The 23,717-nt window shown below is 42.5% G+C and overlaps 1 protein-coding gene across 1 annotated transcript; it reads right to left on the reverse strand.

Moving 5' to 3' along the window:
• Nucleotides 1-4,203: 4,203 nt before the first annotated feature.
• LOC310868411 (uncharacterized protein) lies at nucleotides 4,204-5,884 on the reverse strand. The gene is made up of 2 exons (XM_083778854.1): nucleotides 5,740-5,884; nucleotides 4,204-5,600 (listed from the first exon to the last, which is right to left on the reverse strand). Exons 1-2 carry the CDS (start codon nucleotides 5,824-5,826, stop codon nucleotides 4,272-4,274), a joined length of 1,416 nt encoding a protein of 471 aa, XP_083634980.1. The 5' UTR covers nucleotides 5,827-5,884; the 3' UTR covers nucleotides 4,204-4,271.
• Between the last annotated feature and the right edge of the window lie 17,833 nt (nucleotides 5,885-23,717).

Below are 23,717 nucleotides of genomic sequence, written 5' to 3' on the forward strand. Positions count from 1 at the left end.
CATCTAAATAAGTAGTAAAGTGTGCCGCTTGGGATATTATTTACATTATGAAGAGAGGATATAGGCTATACAAAATAATTATAATTTTGAGCGATGGAAATAAGACAAGACAGAAACTCTCCAGATGCATGGGGGAGGAATGGAATTAGCACAACACCCCATAGCCCCATTCAATCAAATGCAATTCATTTAGGGCTTATGGTAGGGGAAATAGCCAATAAGGAGCTTTTGCACAAAATAACACCTAGACCTCTTTGGTGGGGACGTAACAACTACAAAGAAAGGAATGAAAGCCTTTTAGTATGGAATTCTCCTTTAAGTCAGACCTCCCGTTAGTCAGACTCAGACCTGTGCTGTAGGGTACAAATCACCCCTGCTGCTGGTTACACATTTTACAAATTAAAATGCACGAGGAAGCTCACAATGAAGACTTACGCTCTCTTATTGTCATCACAAAGTCTAGACCCACGGTTCCCGACCTCTGACAGGGGACCTGTGCGCCGCACACATTGTGGATTGACACCCCCCTGGAGAGGGCCCAGGATGTCAACATACTCCTTGTGGAGTGCGCCTTCACCCTTATGGGAGGCTGCAATCCCTTAGTATTGAGTATATGACCGTTCTATGGCTTCCACTATCCACCTTGGATACGGCTTTCCGTATCCAAGGTTTTGGGGCCCAAGGAACTTCATTGTCTTTCTGTGTGCCCCCATCCTGTCCATGTAAATCCGTGAAGCCCGTACTGGGCACAGAGTATGCCTCCTCTCGTCCTCCCCAGAGGCAAAGGGGGGTGGACAAAACCGCAGACCTCAGTTCATCGTTGTTCGTCCTGAGCGACAGCCACCATCTCTGAAAAGGTCTCATGTATAGTCTGAATAACGAATAACGTTTATAGCAGAAGCCATGAGCCATGCCATCTTCTGGCATGTCCAAAATGGGACCCTGCGTCGCACTTGGAACGAGCTTGCGCACATTAGAATGGAGTTCACTCTGTCCTGTGTCAGTCGAGCCGTGAGGGGAGGTAGAGTTCATCGTCATACCTATGAAGTCTGCCGACCTCGCTGGGATAAATACGCTCTTCTCATAGTTAAAATTGAAGCCCAGGAACTGCATATGATTCACCACCCAGCTGGTGTGTTGTCGTGCCTCACGTTCCGAGTCTGCAAGAAGCCAGTCGTCGATGTAGCTCACTAGACAAACTCCCCGTTGCCTCAAGGGGTTATGGACTGATAGTACAGCGGCTAACAGCCATATTGTGAGAGAACCTTTCACTCGGTGATACAAGCGTGAAATTTGGCATGAACATGCCTCTGGGTCACCTCTTTAACTTTTTTAACCGAGCCAACGCAAATTCCAAAATGGCGGTCATTTTTCAAGATGGCCGCCAAAAAAAAAAAAACTTTTGTGGCGGTTCTGGACAACCGTGGGTGCGGCCGACTCGAGACCGGGCACTGCACTCCCTGTCGGTGTGTGGAACGTGTGTGTCGAATTTGAAGTCGGTGGGGTGAACGGTTCTCGGGTTACGTGGATTACAGATGTACACACGCACACAAAAATCGTGAAATATAGAAGATCATTGGAACGGTTGTTCGCTTGGTGATACAAGCGTGAAATTTGGCATGAACATGCCTCTGGGTCACCTCTTTAACTTTTTTAACCGAGCCATCCAAGAATCCAATATGGCAGTGCTATTTCAGTGTGGAACACACGTTCCACACACCCACAGGGAGTGCAGTGCCCGGTCTTGAGTCGGCCGCACCCACGGTTGTCCAGAACCGCCACAAAAGGTTTTTTTTATTTGGCGGCCATCTTGAAAAATGACCGCCATTTTGGAATTTGCGTTGGCTCGGTTAAAAAAGTTAAAGAGGTGACCTAGAGGCATGTTCATGCCAAATTTCACGCTTGTATCACCGAGTGAAAGATCGTTCCTATTATCTGCTGTACTATGAGTGCATTTGACGAACAGGAAATACCGGCTGTAGACATCGTTCAGGCTTTCATCTCGAGGCACTTCCTGAATGGCATTCTTGGCCGAGAAAGTATTTCGTCTTGACGAATGACGGCTGCTTGCCCGCTGGCTTGAGAAATTATTATCTCCTTGAACTTGCACTCTATCCATTTTGAAACACACCGCGTTAGAGGGTTCGTTGCCAACACTACACTGTTTTGCGGTAGACTGGCACCCCCTAACGACGAGGCCATCAAACTGGCATTAGGCACATGCACATGCACACACACGTTTCGTCCGACTGCCACGGGTCGCTTTACCAACCTGCGTGGCAGTGGGCTCATACCCCTTGGGTTCTGGCAAGGATTCAAACGTTTTGTTCCACACAACAACTTTATTTGAATCGGGGGGTGTACAGAATTCATCAACATTTTTGAGGGGCACTAGCCCCTCCTATATACAGGTTTAATGTTTGTCTTTAGTTCAATGTTTGTTTTGTAAACGCCATTGACAATGACGTTTGCCTCTATATTGTTAACAGTGTAACATTTTTGTGTTGGCATTGTTGGTTTTACATCACCTATAATCAACATGAATTAGACTTTAATATATTAGCGCCCCTCACTTCACACAGGTGTGATTATTTGCATAAAAATGTTGCATTGGCGCAACAACACTCCTCTGAGGCATGGCATTCAGAGGAACAACATTGTTTAAGCAAGAAATGCACTCTGTCTTGCTGTCAACTTGCACCTTGCACACAAGTAGGCCATGTACAGTATGTGCTACTTGTGCGCACACATTGTCCAGAGCGCTGCTGCAGGTGTATTATCTAAACTCTCTGGAACTCTGAATGTTTGGAGCGCTCTGAGTTGTTGTCGGTCTCAGCATGTTGAAGTTACATTAAATGATATACTTAAATTGGGATTACTAACTTGTGACTATCTTTTGAACTCTAATAACCCAACTCATAATTGTATTTATTTTGTTTTATTTTTTGTTATTTATATTGTAAAATTTAAGCATTGTGCTTAAATTATTATTTTTGTATCCTACTGTTTATATCATGTCAAATATGCATGGTTGTTGTGTTTGTATGTCTGTACTCAATTATTAATGTTATTTTTTATATTGTTTTAATGATGGCGATAACTGTGGGGGGAGGGATGTTCAAACTGTACTAAATTGTTGAAACCTACTACCAATAAACATATATTTAAATTGGGATTACTTTAGTATGATATCATTTAATGGAGTATGTGTTAGCAGGCCAGATCAAATAAGTGAAGTTTCCACGGCCCTTAAGAGTAGGGGCTAAGAGGAAGAGCGATCAACTGCACAGTTAGTTGGGTCCTGTTGGGTCCTGGACATGACGAATGTCCAGGAGGGGCAAAGAGCAAATAAGGCCTCGCCTCAAAAGAGAGAAGGGAGAAGCTGATATCAAGGAAGAAGATGGCAGCAGAGTCCAGGGGGCAGAGAACGGAATCTCCTGAGGACATCCCCCCCAGGGTCGGTCTTGAGCAATCTGGCGCCCCAGGCAGTATTTTTATACCCTTTGACACAGAAGTGCATAAATTCAATCATGCCATATGTTTAATTGTTTTGAATCTCCCCTCGCTGTTGTTACTCATCTCTCTCAGGTGTCATTGAGTTAATGTTTCACCCCCTCTCACCCTAGCAGGGGTGTTGTACAATTAGTTGTATTTGTATTTGTTAAGAAATAATGGGAATGTGTTATTTTACCTGTACCGTATGTATGTATATGCATGTGCCCTATATGTCAGTAAAAGAAAGTAAATAGTACTATCAATGTTCATGAGCAACTATCAGGGTTGCTCATGTTTTCATATGACAACATGTGGTGTAAGTCTAAACATGTTAAATGAAATACAAGTTAATATAAAATAGGGATGATGTTTATGTATTTATATTCATTTTATGTAGATGACATTGACATTGAAATAACTCACCGAGTCTTGTTTTGTTTCTGTTGTATGCATTGTCAATTGTCATAGTCGTTTCATTTACATATGTATGTATGTAAAATTCAATAAAAAGTAAATAAAAAATAAAAAGAAGAAGAAATAACTTAGTTATTTAGTGCCAGCCATCTTCAAATAAATCAAGGCATGGCAAAAACAGACAACAGGCCTACATGTATAAAACCCCTCAGAGCAGAGTGGAGGTCCCAGTTCTCAGACCCGAGGAGAGAGGAGAGGTACCAGACCGCTGATGATGCTCTTAGCCTTAGTGAGGTCTTCTATCTATCGTATAGCTCTAGTTTCCCTGAACAACGGAGGCCTGAGGCCCGGTAAAGTGTAATTTACGGTGCTGTTGGTTGTTGTTGCCCCTGTGGCGAGGATGATGGCCGTCTGTGGGTCCTGGTGTTCTTCTTACGATCCTGCTGTCGGTGTTGTCGGCCTCCCGAAGCAGAGGGGGCTCTGGCAGTCTCCGGAGCTCTGAAAGAGGGTCTGGGGTCTCGGTCCCTCCCGTTGTCCCTCCGGTTTGTGGAGCGGTCATAAGAGGATCTATTTCTTGATTTTCTTCTGGTGCCGTGTTGCGGCTTTCTCTCCGCCGGCATGTAGGCTCGCGCTGCCTGGATATTTTTCTCTCCGTCCTCGTGCCTGGCCATATAATCCGCCACGTTGCCAGAGAAAGGATTATCTTGTAGGATGGGTTGGTCTAAGAAAGCGTCTCTCTCAGTGGTGTCGGAATGATTTAGCCACCTAGCTCGCTCCAGTACCACCAGGGCAGCCATGGCTTTACCCGTCATTTCAGTATTGTACCTTGTCAACGCGAGCGTCTCTTTGTGAAGCCTACGCAGCTCGTGGATGTCTTCCAGTTCCAACTCCTCTCCCGCCGTCAAAAAGATGTCGGTGGTAGAGCTCTGGAGTAGAGTGATGGCATTAATGGCTTTCACGGAGTTTGCCAGAGCAGCGTACGCTTTCTTCAGCATAGTGGACATTTCTTTTTCCTGCGGCAGAATGAACGTGGGATCTTTCTGCGGAGGGGCCTCAATTTCGGGTAGAGATTCCAGACCCACTTTCTTCATGTCCGCACAATCAAGATCTCTTTTGTGTGTGGGGGGGAAGGAGTGGGTGTTGGGGTGCTCCCAGGATGCGCCGAGTGCCACCGCGAGGCCTTTGGCCAAAGGCAGAATCTGTTTGGGGTGGGGTGTTGTTGGATCCTCGCCAAAATCATCCCAGGCCGCGCCCTCCGCCGCTGCAAGGTGTTCAGCCGGCCATTTCAGACCGCTGCGCTGGGAGGCCCTCTTGAAAATATCGATCAACTCTGACCTGTCCATTTCGAAGGCAACCTGGGGTTGAGTTGGGGCATGGCTCTGAGCGTCGACATGGGGCGCTGCTTCAGGTGCGGCTGTGACTTGTGGCTCGGTTGTAGCCTGGGGCCTGGTCTCAGCACGGCCTGCTGCCTGAGTCTGCGTCCCCGCGAGGAGAGTGGCCCTGAGCCTAGCCTCGGAGTCCGGTGACTCGTGGCGGCTCCTACGTGGTTCCGACTCACTTCCAGAGGAGCTGACCCCGGAGCAGGAAGAACAACAACTACTACCGGAGCTTCGGCTCCCGCTCTGTTCACCGTCGTCTCGACCTCTCGTTTCGACCACAAGCTTTGCATGGGCAGCTGGCGGGCATGCATACTGTAAGCGCAAGTATAATTATAAGCAAGCGAAATGCGCACACCCACACAGAGAAAAACATATTCACACAATATGTACATTCACATGCAATTGTGTATCGCTATCAAACAACACTTTGCCTATGAGCCATTGTCTTTACCGTGTTTGAAAGCATTTGAAGAGCATCTCCAAGATTTGCAGAGAATTTGGTGAAGAACAGCTTCCACATTTCTTTGGGGTAGTTCATGTTGCCAGACAGTTTGCACTCTATGAGCAATGATATCTGCTCTGGACTGAGTTTGACTTGCTGAAAAAACAGAAAGAAATCATGAAATCAAACAGCTTTACATTGATTATGTCTGTACAAAGAGTGCAGCCATTTAAAAGAGCTACCTGAGGCAAGCATGCATAGTGTTCAATGCTGAAATTGCAGATGAAATCGGTCATATTTCTTCCCAAGTAGCTTTCCAAGGCAGTGCTGTGATATAAGGACAAGAATTTAACAATGAGTCAATTAGGCTCCAAAAGTTTATTTTATATACCATGTATTTTATTGACAGTGTTGTGAGTTTGAGTCTGATTATTGACAGCTATCGCATAGTCCTCTCTTTTACTGAAGAGTTGAAATGCTAAAAACTTTGAAATGATGCATCTGCATGGATATTGGATAAGTAAGCACGTGTGTGCATGTCAAAGCATGGAGGAAATCAGGGGACACTCACCTATCGACACCACTGCACATTTGGCTTTCTGTAAGAGAGTGAGTTTGATTAATTTCAGAATTGTCTCCAATGAGAAGCAAAGAGAGGAAAGGTTGCTAGTAAACATTAAGCTACTCACCGTTGGCTGAGGTCACTTTGCACTGGGAGAAAGACAAAAACCGATATCATTAGCACAGAGTCTCCATTGACTAAACTCTTCAAATGACACATGGAAAGATATAAGCAATCGCTCACCTTTATTACCCCAATTGGTGGCCGAATCCCATGGCAACCTGAACAAAAAGCATCAGAACACAGACTTAAGCACATAGATATCAAAACGCGTAGCACATCTATGCTTGCTTGCATTGAGATATTAGATAATACTTAAATCCCTGTGCGGTAACTCACGTTTAGGGAGAGTGCTCGTCAGATGGTCCGTGATGGCCATAGTGAATGCAGCCAGATCAGGTTGGGATGAAGCAATGACCATGTCTAACCTTTTGAAGCTGGTGGCAAAAGAGAGGGGAAGGCATGAGTGAGGAAGATACGAGCATAAGCTATCCAGCACAAGTGACGACTCAATAAAAGATAAAGAATGCGTTACAACACAACTTCACTTACATGGCACTGTATGATCTGCAACCGAGGTTTGCCTGAAAATGCGAATGAGAAAAACAGGATACAGTTACGGTACTTTAAGACAATCTCGCAAAAGCCTGGATTACTTTAAAACATTTGGATATTTACCCCTGCTGCATTTGTTTCCAGGTAGATGAGGAATTCTTTGAATCTGGTGCCATTGCCCAGGTGATTAAAGACAATGTTGATGATGTAAACTGTATTTCCAGTGTTAGTAGGCTTCAGTACCACTTCTCCTATCTGCTGTGGAGAGAAAGCTGGCAGGACTTCCACCTATGTTGAGAATAGACAATGCACACACAGTAGCGTTACTCCTTATTTTTCAAAGTACGGCATCATTGTAATCAATGTGAAAACAAATACAGTAGTAGCAAACAAAACTGCGGCATTTACAGTACCTATATTTTAGAATACACAAGGCAGTTTAATTCCGCAGTAGTACGTCTATTTCATAACACAGTAAAATCAGTGGGCTTGAACTGGTACCTACCACTGAGACATTTGTCTGGTGTTGCATGATATCAGGGAGGGGTACAAAGGAAATAAAAGGCCCAAAGACCAAGTGTAGCCAGTAGGTGATGCTGATTGAATTGTCGACGCAACCGGGAACTGAAATAGACAATGAACGCATTTCAAGACTTTGCAAATAGTTCATTTTACTTGTCATGATCATTTCCGTCAGCTATGGAACGTGCAATTTGTTTAGTTGATCTGTTTTAAAACAAAAATGACAAGCACCTTCAGTGTCATTTCGACGTAAATAGGCTGCAATGAAGTCTGAGTAGATCATTTGCATCTTGTGCCTGTCGAGAGCTGGTTGATGACCCAGAGCAGCCACTCTGCAAAGGTAAACAGGTATAAATACCAGATACAAAGTACATACATGGTAAGCATATGGATGGAAAAAGCGCTAAGCACCCAATGTAATTACACTTACAAAGTCTGGTAGGTTTCACAGCTAAAGTCTTTGCTGCTGAGACAAGACAGAAACTCTCCAGATGCATGGGGGAGGAAAGGCTTAAGATTGTGTTGAAACCACTTCTGTATAAAGTGCGTATCTTTCAGCTCTTGTGGAGTAAACTGATCGACAGTGACCTCCCTGAGTACATCAAGCACAAGAGGTATGGATGGACCTTGGGGCCGGAAAGTCTGTGGACAGAAAGAAAATCTCATCATGAGGTTTCATTGACAATGTTCAAATGCATTGACCTATTATTGTTTCAGGTGTTTAGTATATGAACCTACATAAATGTTGTCTATATATCCTACATACATGCAGCATGCATGCTGTAAGCATAAGCGTACAGACATGTTTGCGTGCAAACACGCACGCGTGTGCACACCCACACAGAGACAAACATATTCACACAATATGTACATTCACATGCAAGTGTGTATATCGCTATCAAACGGCACTTTGGCTGTGAGCCATTGTCTTTACCGTGTTTGAAAGCATTTGAAGAGCATCTCCAAGATGTGCAGAGAATTTGGTGAAGAACAGCTTCCACATTTCTTTGGGGTGGTTCACGTTGCCAGACAGTTTGCACTCTATGAGCAATGATAGCTGCTCTGGACTGAGTTTGACTTGCTGAAATAACAGAAAGAAATCATGAAATCAAACAGCTTTACATTGATTATGTCTGTACAAAGAGTGCAGCCATTTAAAAGAGCTACCTGAGGCAGGCATGCATAGTGTTGAATGCTGAAATCGCAGATGGAATCGGTCATATTTCTGCCCAAGTAGCTTTCCAAGGCGGTGCTGTGAAATAGAGACAAGTACATAAGAATGAGTCAATTGGGCTACAAAAGCTTATATTGTATATACCATGTATTCACAGTGTTGTGAGTTTGAGTCTGATTATCGACAGCTATCGCATAGTCCTCTCTTTTACTGAAGAGTTGAAATGCTAAAAACATAGAAATGATGCATCTGCATGGATAAGTAAGCACGTGTGCATGTCAAAGCATGGAGGAAATCAGGGGACACTCACCTATCGACACCACTGCACATTTGGCTTTCTGTAAGAGAGTGAGTTTGATTAATTTCAGAATTGTCTCCAATGAGAAGCAAAGAGAGGAAAGGTTGCTAGTAAACATTAAGCTACTCACCGTTGGCTGAGGTCACTTTGCACTGGGAGAAAGACAAAAACCGATATCATTAGCACAGAGTCTCCATTGACTAAACTCTTCAAATGACACATGGAAAGATATAAGCAATCGCTCACCTTTATTACCCCAATTGGTGGCCGAATCCCATGGCAACCTGAACAAAAAGCATCAGAACACAGACTTAAGCACATAGATATCAAAACGCGTAGCACATCTATGCTTGCTTGCATTGAGATATTAGATAATACTTAAATCCCTGCGCGGTAACTCACGTTTAGGGAGAGTGCTCGTCAGATGGTCCGTGATGGCCATAGTGAATGCAGCCAGATCAGGTTGGGATGAAGCAATGACCATGTCTAACCTTTTGAAGCTGGTGGCAAAAGAGAGGGGAAGGCATGAGTGAGGAAGATACGAGCATAAGCTATCCAGCACAAGTGACGACTCAATAAAAGATAAAGAATGCGTTACAACACAACTTCACTTACATGGCACTGTATGATCTGCAACCGAGGTTTGCCTGAAAATGCGAATGAGAAAAACAGGATACAGTTACGGTACTTTAAGACAATCTCGCAAAAGCCTGGATTACTTTAAAACATTTGGATATTTACCCCTGCTGCATTTGTTTCCAGGTAGATGAGGAATTCTTTGAATCTGGTGCCATTGCCCAGGTGATTAAAGACAATGTTGATGATGTAAACTGTATTTCCAGTGTTAGTAGGCTTCAGTACCACTTCTCCTATCTGCTGTGGAGAGAAAGCTGGCAGGACTTCCACCTATGTTGAGAATAGACAATGCACACACAGTAGCGTTACTCCTTATTTTTCAAAGTACGGCATCATTGTAATCAATGTGAAAACAAATACAGTAGTAGCAAACAAAACTGCGGCATTTACAGTACCTATATTTTAGAATACACAAGGCAGTTTAATTCCGCAGTAGTACGTCTATTTCATAACACAGTAAAATCAGTGGGCTTGAACTGGTACCTACCACTGAGACATTTGTCTGGTGTTGCATGATATCAGGGAGGGGTACAAAGGAAATAAAAGGCCCAAAGACCAAGTGTAGCCAGTAGGTGATGCTGATTGAATTGTCGACGCAACCGGGAACTGAAATAGACAATGAACGCATTTCAAGACTTTGCAAATAGTTCATTTTACTTGTCATGATCATTTCCGTCAGCTATGGAACGTGCAATTTGTTTAGTTGATCTGTTTTAGAACAAAAATGACAAGCACCTTCAGTGTCATTTCGACGTAAATAGGCTGCAATGAAGTCTGAGTAGATCATTTGCATCTTGTGCCTGTCGAGAGCTGGTTGATGACCCAGAGCAGCCACTCTGCAAAGGTAAACAGGTATAAATACCAGATACAAAGTACATACATGGTAAGCATATGGATGGAAAAAGCGCTAAGCACCCAATGTAATTACACTTACAAAGTCTGGTAGGTTTCACAGCTAAAGTCTTTGCTGCTGATACAAGACAGAAACTCTCCAGATGCATGGGGGAGGAAAGGCTTAAGATTGTGTTGAAACCACTTCTGTATAAAATGCGTATCTTTCAGCTCTTGTGGAGTAAACTGATCGACAGTGACCTCCCTGAGTACATCAAGCACAAGAGGTATGGATGGACCTTGGGGCCGGAAAGTCTGTGGACAGAAAGAAAATCTCATCATGAGGTTTCATTGACAATGTTCAAATGCATTGACCTATTATTGTTTCAGGTGTTTAGTATATGAACCTACATAAATGTTGTCTATATATCCTACATACATGCAGCATGCATGCTGTAAGCATAAGCGTACAGACATGTTTGCGTGCAAACACGCACGCGTGTGCACACCCACACAGAGACAAACATATTCACACAATATGTACATTCACATGCAAGTGTGTATATCGCTATCAAACGGCACTTTGGCTGTGAGCCATTGTCTTTACCGTGTTTGAAAGCATTTGAAGAGCATCTCCAAGATGTGCAGAGAATTTGGTGAAGAACAGCTTCCACATTTCTTTGGGGTGGTTCACGTTGCCAGACAGTTTGCACTCTATGAGCAATGATAGCTGCTCTGGACTGAGTTTGACTTGCTGAAATAACAGAAAGAAATCATGAAATCAAACAGCTTTACATTGATTATGTCTGTACAAAGAGTGCAGCCATTTAAAAGAGCTACCTGAGGCAGGCATGCATAGTGTTGAATGCTGAAATCGCAGATGGAATCGGTCATATTTCTGCCCAAGTAGCTTTCCAAGGCGGTGCTGTGAAATAGAGACAAGTACATAAGAATGAGTCAATTGGGCTACAAAAGCTTATATTGTATATACCATGTATTCACAGTGTTGTGAGTTTGAGTCTGATTATCGACAGCTATCGCATAGTCCTCTCTTTTACTGAAGAGTTGAAATGCTAAAAACATAGAAATGATGCATCTGCATGGATAAGTAAGCACGTGTGCATGTCAAAGCATGGAGGAAATCAGGGGACACTCACCTATCGACACCACTGCACATTTGGCTTTCTGTAAGAGAGTGAGTTTGATTAATTTCAGAATTGTCTCCAATGAGAAGCAAAGAGAGGAAAGGTTGCTAGTAAACATTAAGCTACTCACCGTTGGCTGAGGTCACTTTGCACTGGGAGAAAGACAAAAACCGATATCATTAGCACAGAGTCTCCATTGACTAAACTCTTCAAATGACACATGGAAAGATATAAGCAATCGCTCACCTTTATTACCCCAATTGGTGGCCGAATCCCATGGCAACCTGAACAAAAAGCATCAGAACACAGACTTAAGCACATAGATATCAAAACGCGTAGCACATCTATGCTTGCTTGCATTGAGATATTAGATAATACTTAAATCCCTGCGCGGTAACTCACGTTTAGGGAGAGTGCTCGTCAGATGGTCCGTGATGGCCATAGTGAATGCAGCCAGATCAGGTTGGGATGAAGCAATGACCATGTCTAACCTTTTGAAGCTGGTGGCAAAAGAGAGGGGAAGGCATGAGTGAGGAAGATACGAGCATAAGCTATCCAGCACAAGTGACGACTCAATAAAAGATAAAGAATGCGTTACAACACAACTTCACTTACATGGCACTGTATGATCTGCAACCGAGGTTTGCCTGAAAATGCGAATGAGAAAAACAGGATACAGTTACGGTACTTTAAGACAATCTCGCAAAAGCCTGGATTACTTTAAAACATTTGGATATTTACCCCTGCTGCATTTGTTTCCAGGTAGATGAGGAATTCTTTGAATCTGGTGCCATTGCCCAGGTGATTAAAGACAATGTTGATGATGTAAACTGTATTTCCAGTGTTAGTAGGCTTCAGTACCACTTCTCCTATCTGCTGTGGAGAGAAAGCTGGCAGGACTTCCACCTATGTTGAGAATAGACAATGCACACACAGTAGCGTTACTCCTTATTTTTCAAAGTACGGCATCATTGTAATCAATGTGAAAACAAATACAGTAGTAGCAAACAAAACTGCGGCATTTACAGTACCTATATTTTAGAATACACAAGGCAGTTTAATTCCGCAGTAGTACGTCTATTTCATAACACAGTAAAATCAGTGGGCTTGAACTGGTACCTACCACTGAGACATTTGTCTGGTGTTGCATGATATCAGGGAGGGGTACAAAGGAAATAAAAGGCCCAAAGACCAAGTGTAGCCAGTAGGTGATGCTGATTGAATTGTCGACGCAACCGGGAACTGAAATAGACAATGAACGCATTTCAAGACTTTGCAAATAGTTCATTTTACTTGTCATGATCATTTCCGTCAGCTATGGAACGTGCAATTTGTTTAGTTGATCTGTTTTAGAACAAAAATGACAAGCACCTTCAGTGTCATTTCGACGTAAATAGGCTGCAATGAAGTCTGAGTAGATCATTTGCATCTTGTGCCTGTCGAGAGCTGGTTGATGACCCAGAGCAGCCACTCTGCAAAGGTAAACAGGTATAAATACCAGATACAAAGTACATACATGGTAAGCATATGGATGGAAAAAGCGCTAAGCACCCAATGTAATTACACTTACAAAGTCTGGTAGGTTTCACAGCTAAAGTCTTTGCTGCTGATACAAGACAGAAACTCTCCAGATGCATGGGGGAGGAAAGGCTTAAGATTGTGTTGAAACCACTTCTGTATAAAATGCGTATCTTTCAGCTCTTGTGGAGTAAACTGATCGACAGTGACCTCCCTGAGTACATCAAGCACAAGAGGTATGGATGGACCTTGGGGCCGGAAAGTCTGTGGACAGAAAGAAAATCTCATCATGAGGTTTCATTGACAATGTTCAAATGCATTGACCTATTATTGTTTCAGGTGTTTAGTATATGAACCTACATAAATGTTGTCTATATATCCTACATACATGCAGCATGCATGCTGTAAGCATAAGCGTACAGACATGTTTGCGTGCAAACACGCACGCGTGTGCACACCCACACAGAGACAAACATATTCACACAATATGTACATTCACATGCAAGTGTGTATATCGCTATCAAACGGCACTTTGGCTGTGAGCCATTGTCTTTACCGTGTTTGAAAGCATTTGAAGAGCATCTCCAAGATGTGCAGAGAATTTGGTGAAGAACAGCTTCCACATTTCTTTGGGGTGGTTCACGTTGCCAGACAGTTTGCACTCTATGAGCAATGATAGCTGCTCTGGACTGAGTTTGACTTGCTGAAATAACAGAAAGAAATCATGAAATCAAACAGCTTTACATTGATTATGTCTGTACAAAGAGTGCAGCCATTTAAAAGAGCTACCTGAGGCAGGCATGCATAGTGTTGAATGCTGAAATCGCAGATGGAATCGGTCATATTTCTGCCCAAGTAGCTTTCCAAGGCGGTGCTGTGAAATAGAGACAAGTACATAAGAATGAGTCAATTGGGCTACAAAAGCTTATATTGTATATACCATGTATTCACAGTGTTGTGAGTTTGAGTCTGATTATCGACAGCTATCGCATAGTCCTCTCTTTTACTGAAGAGTTGAAATGCTAAAAACATAGAAATGATGCATCTGCATGGATAAGTAAGCACGTGTGCATGTCAAAGCATGGAGGAAATCAGGGGACACTCACCTATCGACACCACTGCACATTTGGCTTTCTGTAAGAGAGTGAGTTTGATTAATTTCAGAATTGTCTCCAATGAGAAGCAAAGAGAGGAAAGGTTGCTAGTAAACATTAAGCTACTCACCGTTGGCTGAGGTCACTTTGCACTGGGAGAAAGACAAAAACCGATATCATTAGCACAGAGTCTCCATTGACTAAACTCTTCAAATGACACATGGAAAGATATAAGCAATCGCTCACCTTTATTACCCCAATTGGTGGCCGAATCCCATGGCAACCTGAACAAAAAGCATCAGAACACAGACTTAAGCACATAGATATCAAAACGCGTAGCACATCTATGCTTGCTTGCATTGAGATATTAGATAATACTTAAATCCCTGTGCGGTAACTCACGTTTAGGGAGAGTGCTCGTCAGATGGTCCGTGATGGCCATAGTGAATGCAGCCAGATCAGGTTGGGATGAAGCAATGACCATGTCTAACCTTTTGAAGCTGGTGGCAAAAGAGAGGGGAAGGCATGAGTGAGGAAGATACGAGCATAAGCTATCCAGCACAAGTGACGACTCAATAAAAGATAAAGAATGCGTTACAACACAACTTCACTTACATGGCACTGTATGATCTGCAACCGAGGTTTGCCTGAAAATGCGAATGAGAAAAACAGGATACAGTTACGGTACTTTAAGACAATCTCGCAAAAGCCTGGATTACTTTAAAACATTTGGATATTTACCCCTGCTGCATTTGTTTCCAGGTAGATGAGGAATTCTTTGAATCTGGTGCCATTGCCCAGGTGATTAAAGACAATGTTGATGATGTAAACTGTATTTCCAGTGTTAGTAGGCTTCAGTACCACTTCTCCTATCTGCTGTGGAGAGAAAGCTGGCAGGACTTCCACCTATGTTGAGAATAGACAATGCACACACAGTAGCGTTACTCCTTATTTTTCAAAGTACGGCATCATTGTAATCAATGTGAAAACAAATACAGTAGTAGCAAACAAAACTGCGGCATTTACAGTACCTATATTTTAGAATACACAAGGCAGTTTAATTCCGCAGTAGTACGTCTATTTCATAACACAGTAAAATCAGTGGGCTTGAACTGGTACCTACCACTGAGACATTTGTCTGGTGTTGCATGATATCAGGGAGGGGTACAAAGGAAATAAAAGGCCCAAAGACCAAGTGTAGCCAGTAGGTGATGCTGATTGAATTGTCGACGCAACCGGGAACTGAAATAGACAATGAACGCATTTCAAGACTTTGCAAATAGTTCATTTTACTTGTCATGATCATTTCCGTCAGCTATGGAACGTGCAATTTGTTTAGTTGATCTGTTTTAGAACAAATTAATGACAAGCACCTTCAGTGTCATTTCGACGTAAATAGGCTGCAATGAAGTCTGAGTAGATCATTTGCATCTTGTGCCTGTCGAGAGCTGGTTGATGACCCAGAGCAGCCACTCTGCAAAGGTAAACAGGTATAAATACCAGATACAAAGTACATACATGGTAAGCATATGGATGGAAAAAGCGCTAAGCACCCAATGTAATTACACTTACAAAGTCTGGTAGGTTTCACAGCTAAAGTCTTTGCTGCTGAGACAAGACAGAAACTCTCCAGATGCATGGGGGAGGAAAGGCTTAAGATTGTGTTGAAACCACTTCTGTATAAAGTGCGTATCTTTCAGCTCTTGTGGAGTAAACTGATCGACAGTGACCTCCCTGAGTACATCAAGCACAAGAGGTATGGATGGACCTTGGGGCCGGAAAGTCTGTGGACAGAAAGAAAATCTCATCATGAGGTTTCATTGACAATGTTCAAATGCATTGACCTATTATTGTTTCAGGTGTTTAGTATATGAACCTACATAAATGTTGTCTATATATCCTACATACATGCAGCATGCATGCTGTAAGCATAAGCGTACAGACATGTTTGCGTGCAAACACGCACGCGTGTGCACACCCACACAGAGACAAACATATTCACACAATATGTACATTCACATGCAAGTGTGTATATCGCTATCAAACGGCACTTTGGCTGTGAGCCATTGTCTTTACCGTGTTTGAAAGCATTTGAAGAGCATCTCCAAGATGTGCAGAGAATTTGGTGAAGAACAGCTTCCACATTTCTTTGGGGTGGTTCACGTTGCCAGACAGTTTGCACTCTATGAGCAATGATAGCTGCTCTGGACTGAGCTTGACTTGCTGAAATAACAGAAAGAAATCATGAAATCAAACAGCTTTACATTGATTATGTCTGTACAAAGAGTGCAGCCATTTAAAAGAGCTACCTGAGGCAGGCATGCATAGTGTTGAATGCTGAAATCGCAGATGGAATCGGTCATATTTCTGCCCAAGTAGCTTTCCAAGGCGGTGCTGTGAAATAGAGACAAGTACATACGAATGAGTCAATTGGGCTACAAAAGCTTATATTGTATATACCATGTATTCACAGTGTTGTGAGTTTGAGTCTGATTATCGACAGCTATCGCATAGTCCTCTCTTTTACTGAAGAGTTGAAATGCTAAAAACATAGAAATGATGCATCTGCATGGATAAGTAAGCACGTGTGCATGTCAAAGCATGGAGGAAATCAGGGGACACTCACCTATCGACACCACTGCACATTTGGCTTTCTGTAAGAGAGTGAGTTTGATTAATTTCAGAATTGTCTCCAATGAGAAGCAAAGAGAGGAAAGGTTGCTAGTAAACATTAAGCTACTCACCGTTGACTGAGGTCACTTTGCACTGGGAGAAAGACAAAAACCGATATCATTAGCACAGAGTCTCCATTGACTAAACTCTTCAAATGACACATGGAAAGATATAAGCAATCGCTCACCTTTATTACCCCAATTGGTGGCCGAATCCCATGGCAACCTGAACAAAAAGCATCAGAACACAGACTTAAGCACATAGATATCAAAACGCGTAGCACATCTATGCTTGCTTGCATTGAGATATTAGATAATACTTAAATCCCTGTGCGGTAACTCACGTTTAGGGAGAGTGCTCGTCAGATGGTCCGTGATGGCCATAGTGAATGCAGCCAGATCAGGTTGGGATGAAGCAATGACCATGTCTAACCTTTTGAAGCTGGTGGCAAAAGAGAGGGGAAGGCATGAGTGAGGAAGATACGAGCATAAGCTATCCAGCACAAGTGACGACTCAATAAAAGATAAAGAATGCGTTACAACACAACTTCACTTACATGGCACTGTATGATCTGCAACCGAGGTTTGCCTGAAAATGCGAATGAGAAAAACAGGATACAGTTACGGTACTTTAAGACAATCTCGCAAAAGCCTGGATTACTTTAAAACATTTGGATATTTACCCCTGCTGCATTTGTTTCCAGGTAGATGAGGAATTCTTTGAATCTGGTGCCATTGCCCAGGTGATTAAAGACAATGTTGATGATGTAAACTGTATTTCCAGTGTTAGTAGGCTTCAGTACCACTTCTCCTATCTGCTGTGGAGAGAAAGCTGGCAGGACTTCCACCTATGTTGAGAATAGACAATGCACACACAGTAGCGTTACTCCTTATTTTTCAAAGTACGGCATCATTGTAATCAATGTGAAAACAAATACAGTAGTAGCAAACAAAACTGCGGCATTTACAGTACCTATATTTTAGAATACACAAAGCAGTTTAATTCCGGAGTAGTACGTCTATTTCATAACACAGTAAAATCAGTGGGCTTGAACTGGTACCTACCACTGAGACATTTGTCTGGTGTTGCATGATATCAGGGAGGGGTACAAAGGAAATAAAAGGCCCAAAGACCAAGTGTAGCCAGTAGGTGATGCTGATTGAATTGTCGACGCAACCGGGAACTGAAATAGACAATGAACGCATTTCAAGACTTTGCAAATAGTTCATTTTACTTGTCATGATCATTTCCGTCAGCTATGGAACGTGCAATTTGTTTAGTTGATCTGTTTTAGAACAAATTAATGACAAGCACCTTCAGTGTCATTTCGACGTAAATAGGCTGCAATGAAGTCTGAGTAGATCATTTGCATCTTGTGCCTGTCGAGAGCTGGTTGATGACCCAGAGCAGCCACTCTGCAAAGGTAAACAGGTATAAATACCAGATACAAAGTACATACATGGTAAGCATATGGATGGAAAAAGCGCTAAGCACCCAATGTAATTACACTTACAAAGTCTGGTAGGTTTCACAGCTAAAGTCTTTGCTGCTGAGACAAGACAGAAACTCTCCAGATGCATGGGGGAGGAAAGGCTTAAGATTGTGTTGAAACCACTTCTGTATAAAGTGCGTATCTTTCAGCTCTTGTGGAGTAAACTGATCGACAGTGACCTCCCTGAGTACATCAAGCACAAGAGGTATGGATGGACCTTGGGGCCGGAAAGTCTGTGGACAGAAAGAAAATCTCATCATGAGGTTTCATTGACAATGTTCAAATGCATTGACCTATTATTGTTTCAGGTGTTTAGTATATGAACCTACATAAATGTTGTCTATATATCCTACATACATGCAGCATGCATGCTGTAAGCATAAGCGTACAGACATGTTTGCGTGCAAACACGCACGCGTGTGCACACCCACACAGAGACAAACATATTCACACAATATGTACATTCACATGCAAGTGTGTATATCGCTATCAAACGGCACTTTGGCTGTGAGCCATTGTCTTTACCGTGTTTGAAAGCATTTGAAGAGCATCTCCAAGATGTGCAGAGAATTTGGTGAAGAACAGCTTCCACATTTCTTTGGGGTGGTTCACGTTGCCAGACAGTTTGCACTCTATGAGCAATGATAGCTGCTCTGGACTGAGCTTGACTTGCTGAAATAACAGAAAGAAATCATTTAATCAAACAGCTTTACATTGATTATGTCTGTACAAAGAGTGCAGCCATTTAAAAGAGCTACCTGAGGCAGGCATGCATAGTGTTGAATGCTGAAATCGCAGATGGAATCGGTCATATTTCTGCCCAAGTAGCTTTCCAAGGCGGTGCTGTGAAATAGAGACAAGTACATACGAATGAGTCAATTGGGCTACAAAAGCTTATATTGTATATACCATGTATTCACAGTGTTGTGAGTTTGAGTCTGATTATCGACAGCTATCGCATAGTCCTCTCTTTTACTGAAGAGTTGAAATGCTAAAAACATAGAAATGATGCATCTGCATGGATAAGTAAGCACGTGTGCATGTCAAAGCATGGAGGAAATCAGGGGACACTCACCTATCGACACCACTGCACATTTGGCTTTCTGTAAGAGAGTGAGTTTGATTAATTTCAGAATTGTCTCCAATGAGAAGCAAAGAGAGGAAAGGTTGCTAGTAAACATTAAGCTACTCACCGTTGACTGAGGTCACTTTGCACTGGGAGAAAGACAAAAACCGATATCATTAGCACAGAGTCTCCATTGACTAAACTCTTCAAATGACACATGGAAAGATATAAGCAATCGCTCACCTTTATTACCCCAATTGGTGGCCGAATCCCATGGCAACCTGAACAAAAAGCATCAGAACACAGACTTAAGCACATAGATATCAAAACGCGTAGCACATCTATGCTTGCTTGCATTGAGATATTAGATAATACTTAAATCCCTGTGCGGTAACTCACGTTTAGGGAGAGTGCTCGTCAGATGGTCCGTGATGGCCATAGTGAATGCAGCCAGATCAGGTTGGGATGAAGCAATGACCATGTCTAACCTTTTGAAGCTGGTGGCAAAAGAGAGGGGAAGGCATGAGTGAGGAAGATACGAGCATAAGCTATCCAGCACAAGTGACGACTCAATAAAAGATAAAGAATGCGTTACAACACAACTTCACTTACATGGCACTGTATGATCTGCAACCGAGGTTTGCCTGAAAATGCGAATGAGAAAAACAGGATACAGTTACGGTACTTTAAGACAATCTCGCAAAAGCCTGGATTACTTTAAAACATTTGGATATTTACCCCTGCTGCATTTGTTTCCAGGTAGATGAGGAATTCTTTGAATCTGGTGCCATTGCCCAGGTGATTAAAGACAATGTTGATGATGTAAACTGTATTTCCAGTGTTAGTAGGCTTCAGTACCACTTCTCCTATCTGCTGTGGAGAGAAAGCTGGCAGGACTTCCACCTATGTTGAGAATAGACAATGCACACACAGTAGCGTTACTCCTTATTTTTCAAAGTACGGCATCATTGTAATCAATGTGAAAACAAATACAGTAGTAGCAAACAAAACTGCGGCATTTACAGTACCTATATTTTAGAATACACAAAGCAGTTTAATTCCGGAGTAGTACGTCTATTTCATAACACAGTAAAATCAGTGGGCTTGAACTGGTACCTACCACTGAGACATTTGTCTGGTGTTGCATGATATCAGGGAGGGGTACAAAGGAAATAAAAGGCCCAAAGACCAAGTGTAGCCAGTAGGTGATGCTGATTGAATTGTCGACGCAACCGGGAACTGAAATAGACAATGAACGCATTTCAAGACTTTGCAAATAGTTCATTTTACTTGTCATGATCATTTCCGTCAGCTATGGAACGTGCAATTTGTTTAGTTGATCTGTTTTAGAACAAATTAATGACAAGCACCTTCAGTGTCATTTCGACGTAAATAGGCTGCAATGAAGTCTGAGTAGATCATTTGCATCTTGTGCCTGTCGAGAGCTGGTTGATGACCCAGAGCAGCCACTCTGCAAAGGTAAACAGGTATAAATACCAGATACAAAGTACATACATGGTAAGCATATGGATGGAAAAAGCGCTAAGCACCCAATGTAATTACACTTACAAAGTCTGGTAGGTTTCACAGCTAAAGTCTTTGCTGCTGAGACAAGACAGAAACTCTCCAGATGCATGGGGGAGGAAAGGCTTAAGATTGTGTTGAAACCACTTCTGTATAAAGTGCGTATCTTTCAGCTCTTGTGGAGTAAACTGATCGACAGTGACCTCCCTGAGTACATCAAGCACAAGAGGTATGGATGGACCTTGGGGCCGGAAAGTCTGTGGACAGAAAGAAAATCTCATCATGAGGTTTCATTGACAATGTTCAAATGCATTGACCTATTATTGTTTCAGGTGTTTAGTATATGAACCTACATAAATGTTGTCTATATATCCTACATACATGCAGCATGCATGCTGTAAGCATAAGCGTACAGACATGTTTGCGTGCAAACACGCACGCGTGTGCACACCCACACAGAGACAAACATATTCACACAATATGTACATTCACATGCAAGTGTGTATATCGCTATCAAACGGCACTTTGGCTGTGAGCCATTGTCTTTACCGTGTTTGAAAGCATTTGAAGAGCATCTCCAAGATGTGCAGAGAATTTGGTGAAGAACAGCTTCCACATTTCTTTGGGGTGGTTCACGTTGCCAGACAGTTTGCACTCTATGAGCAATGATAGCTGCTCTGGACTGAGTTTGACTTGCTGAAATAACAGAAAGAAATCATGAAATCAAACAGCTTTACATTGATTATGTCTGTACAAAGAGTGCAGCCATTTAAAAGAGCTACCTGAGGCAGGCATGCATAGTGTTGAATGCTGAAATCGCAGATGGAATCGGTCATATTTCTGCCCAAGTAGCTTTCCAAGGCGGTGCTGTGAAATAGAGACAAGTACATAAGAATGAGTCAATTGGGCTACAAAAGCTTATATTGTATATACCATGTATTCACAGTGTTGTGAGTTTGAGTCTGATTATCGACAGCTATCGCATAGTCCTCTCTTTTACTGAAGAGTTGAAATGCTAAAAACATAGAAATGATGCATCTGCATGGATAAGTAAGCACGTGTGCATGTCAAAGCATGGAGGAAATCAGGGGACACTCACCTATCGACACCACTGCACATTTGGCTTTCTGTAAGAGAGTGAGTTTGATTAATTTCAGAATTGTCTCCAATGAGAAGCAAAGAGAGGAAAGGTTGCTAGTAAACATTAAGCTACTCACCGTTGGCTGAGGTCACTTTGCACTGGGAGAAAGACAAAAACCGATATCATTAGCACAGAGTCTCCATTGACTAAACTCTTCAAATGACACATGGAAAGATATAAGCAATCGCTCACCTTTATTACCCCAATTGGTGGCCGAATCCCATGGCAACCTGAACAAAAAGCATCAGAACACAGACTTAAGCACATAGATATCAAAACGCGTAGCACATCTATGCTTGCTTGCATTGAGATATTAGATAATACTTAAATCCCTGCGCGGTAACTCACGTTTAGGGAGAGTGCTCGTCAGATGGTCCGTGATGGCCATAGTGAATGCAGCCAGATCAGGTTGGGATGAAGCAATGACCATGTCTAACCTTTTGAAGCTGGTGGCAAAAGAGAGGGGAAGGCATGAGTGAGGAAGATACGAGCATAAGCTATCCAGCACAAGTGACGACTCAATAAAAGATAAAGAATGCGTTACAACACAACTTCACTTACATGGCACTGTATGATCTGCAACCGAGGTTTGCCTGAAAATGCGAATGAGAAAAACAGGATACAGTTACGGTACTTTAAGACAATCTCGCAAAAGCCTGGATTACTTTAAAACATTTGGATATTTACCCCTGCTGCATTTGTTTCCAGGTAGATGAGGAATTCTTTGAATCTGGTGCCATTGCCCAGGTGATTAAAGACAATGTTGATGATGTAAACTGTATTTCCAGTGTTAGTAGGCTTCAGTACCACTTCTCCTATCTGCTGTGGAGAGAAAGCTGGCAGGACTTCCACCTATGTTGAGAATAGACAATGCACACACAGTAGCGTTACTCCTTATTTTTCAAAGTACGGCATCATTGTAATCAATGTGAAAACAAATACAGTAGTAGCAAACAAAACTGCGGCATTTACAGTACCTATATTTTAGAATACACAAGGCAGTTTAATTCCGCAGTAGTACGTCTATTTCATAACACAGTAAAATCAGTGGGCTTGAACTGGTACCTACCACTGAGACATTTGTCTGGTGTTGCATGATATCAGGGAGGGGTACAAAGGAAATAAAAGGCCCAAAGACCAAGTGTAGCCAGTAGGTGATGCTGATTGAATTGTCGACGCAACCGGGAACTGAAATAGACAATGAACGCATTTCAAGACTTTGCAAATAGTTCATTTTACTTGTCATGATCATTTCCGTCAGCTATGGAACGTGCAATTTGTTTAGTTGATCTGTTTTAGAACAAAAATGACAAGCACCTTCAGTGTCATTTCGACGTAAATAGGCTGCAATGAAGTCTGAGTAGATCATTTGCATCTTGTGCCTGTCGAGAGCTGGTTGATGACCCAGAGCAGCCACTCTGCAAAGGTAAACAGGTATAAATACCAGATACAAAGTACATACATGGTAAGCATATGGATGGAAAAAGCGCTAAGCACCCAATGTAATTACACTTACAAAGTCTGGTAGGTTTCACAGCTAAAGTCTTTGCTGCTGATACAAGACAGAAACTCTCCAGATGCATGGGGGAGGAAAGGCTTAAGATTGTGTTGAAACCACTTCTGTATAAAATGCGTATCTTTCAGCTCTTGTGGAGTAAACTGATCGACAGTGACCTCCCTGAGTACATCAAGCACA

The sequence above is a fragment of the Protomyctophum parallelum genome (assembly GCF_964188405.1).
Source record: "Protomyctophum parallelum genome assembly, chromosome: 13".
NCBI lineage: Eukaryota > Metazoa > Chordata > Actinopteri > Myctophiformes > Myctophidae > Protomyctophum > Protomyctophum parallelum.

Coding starts and splice junctions, on each gene's coding strand:
- LOC310868411 (XM_083778854.1), bottom strand. CDS start 5,826: ATGAACTACCCCAAAGAAATGTGGAAGCTGTTCTTCACCAAATTCTCT. Junction 5,601..5,739: donor TTCAAATGCTTTCAAACACG/GTAAAGACAATG, acceptor TTGCGCTTACAG/TATGCATGCCCGCCAGCTGC.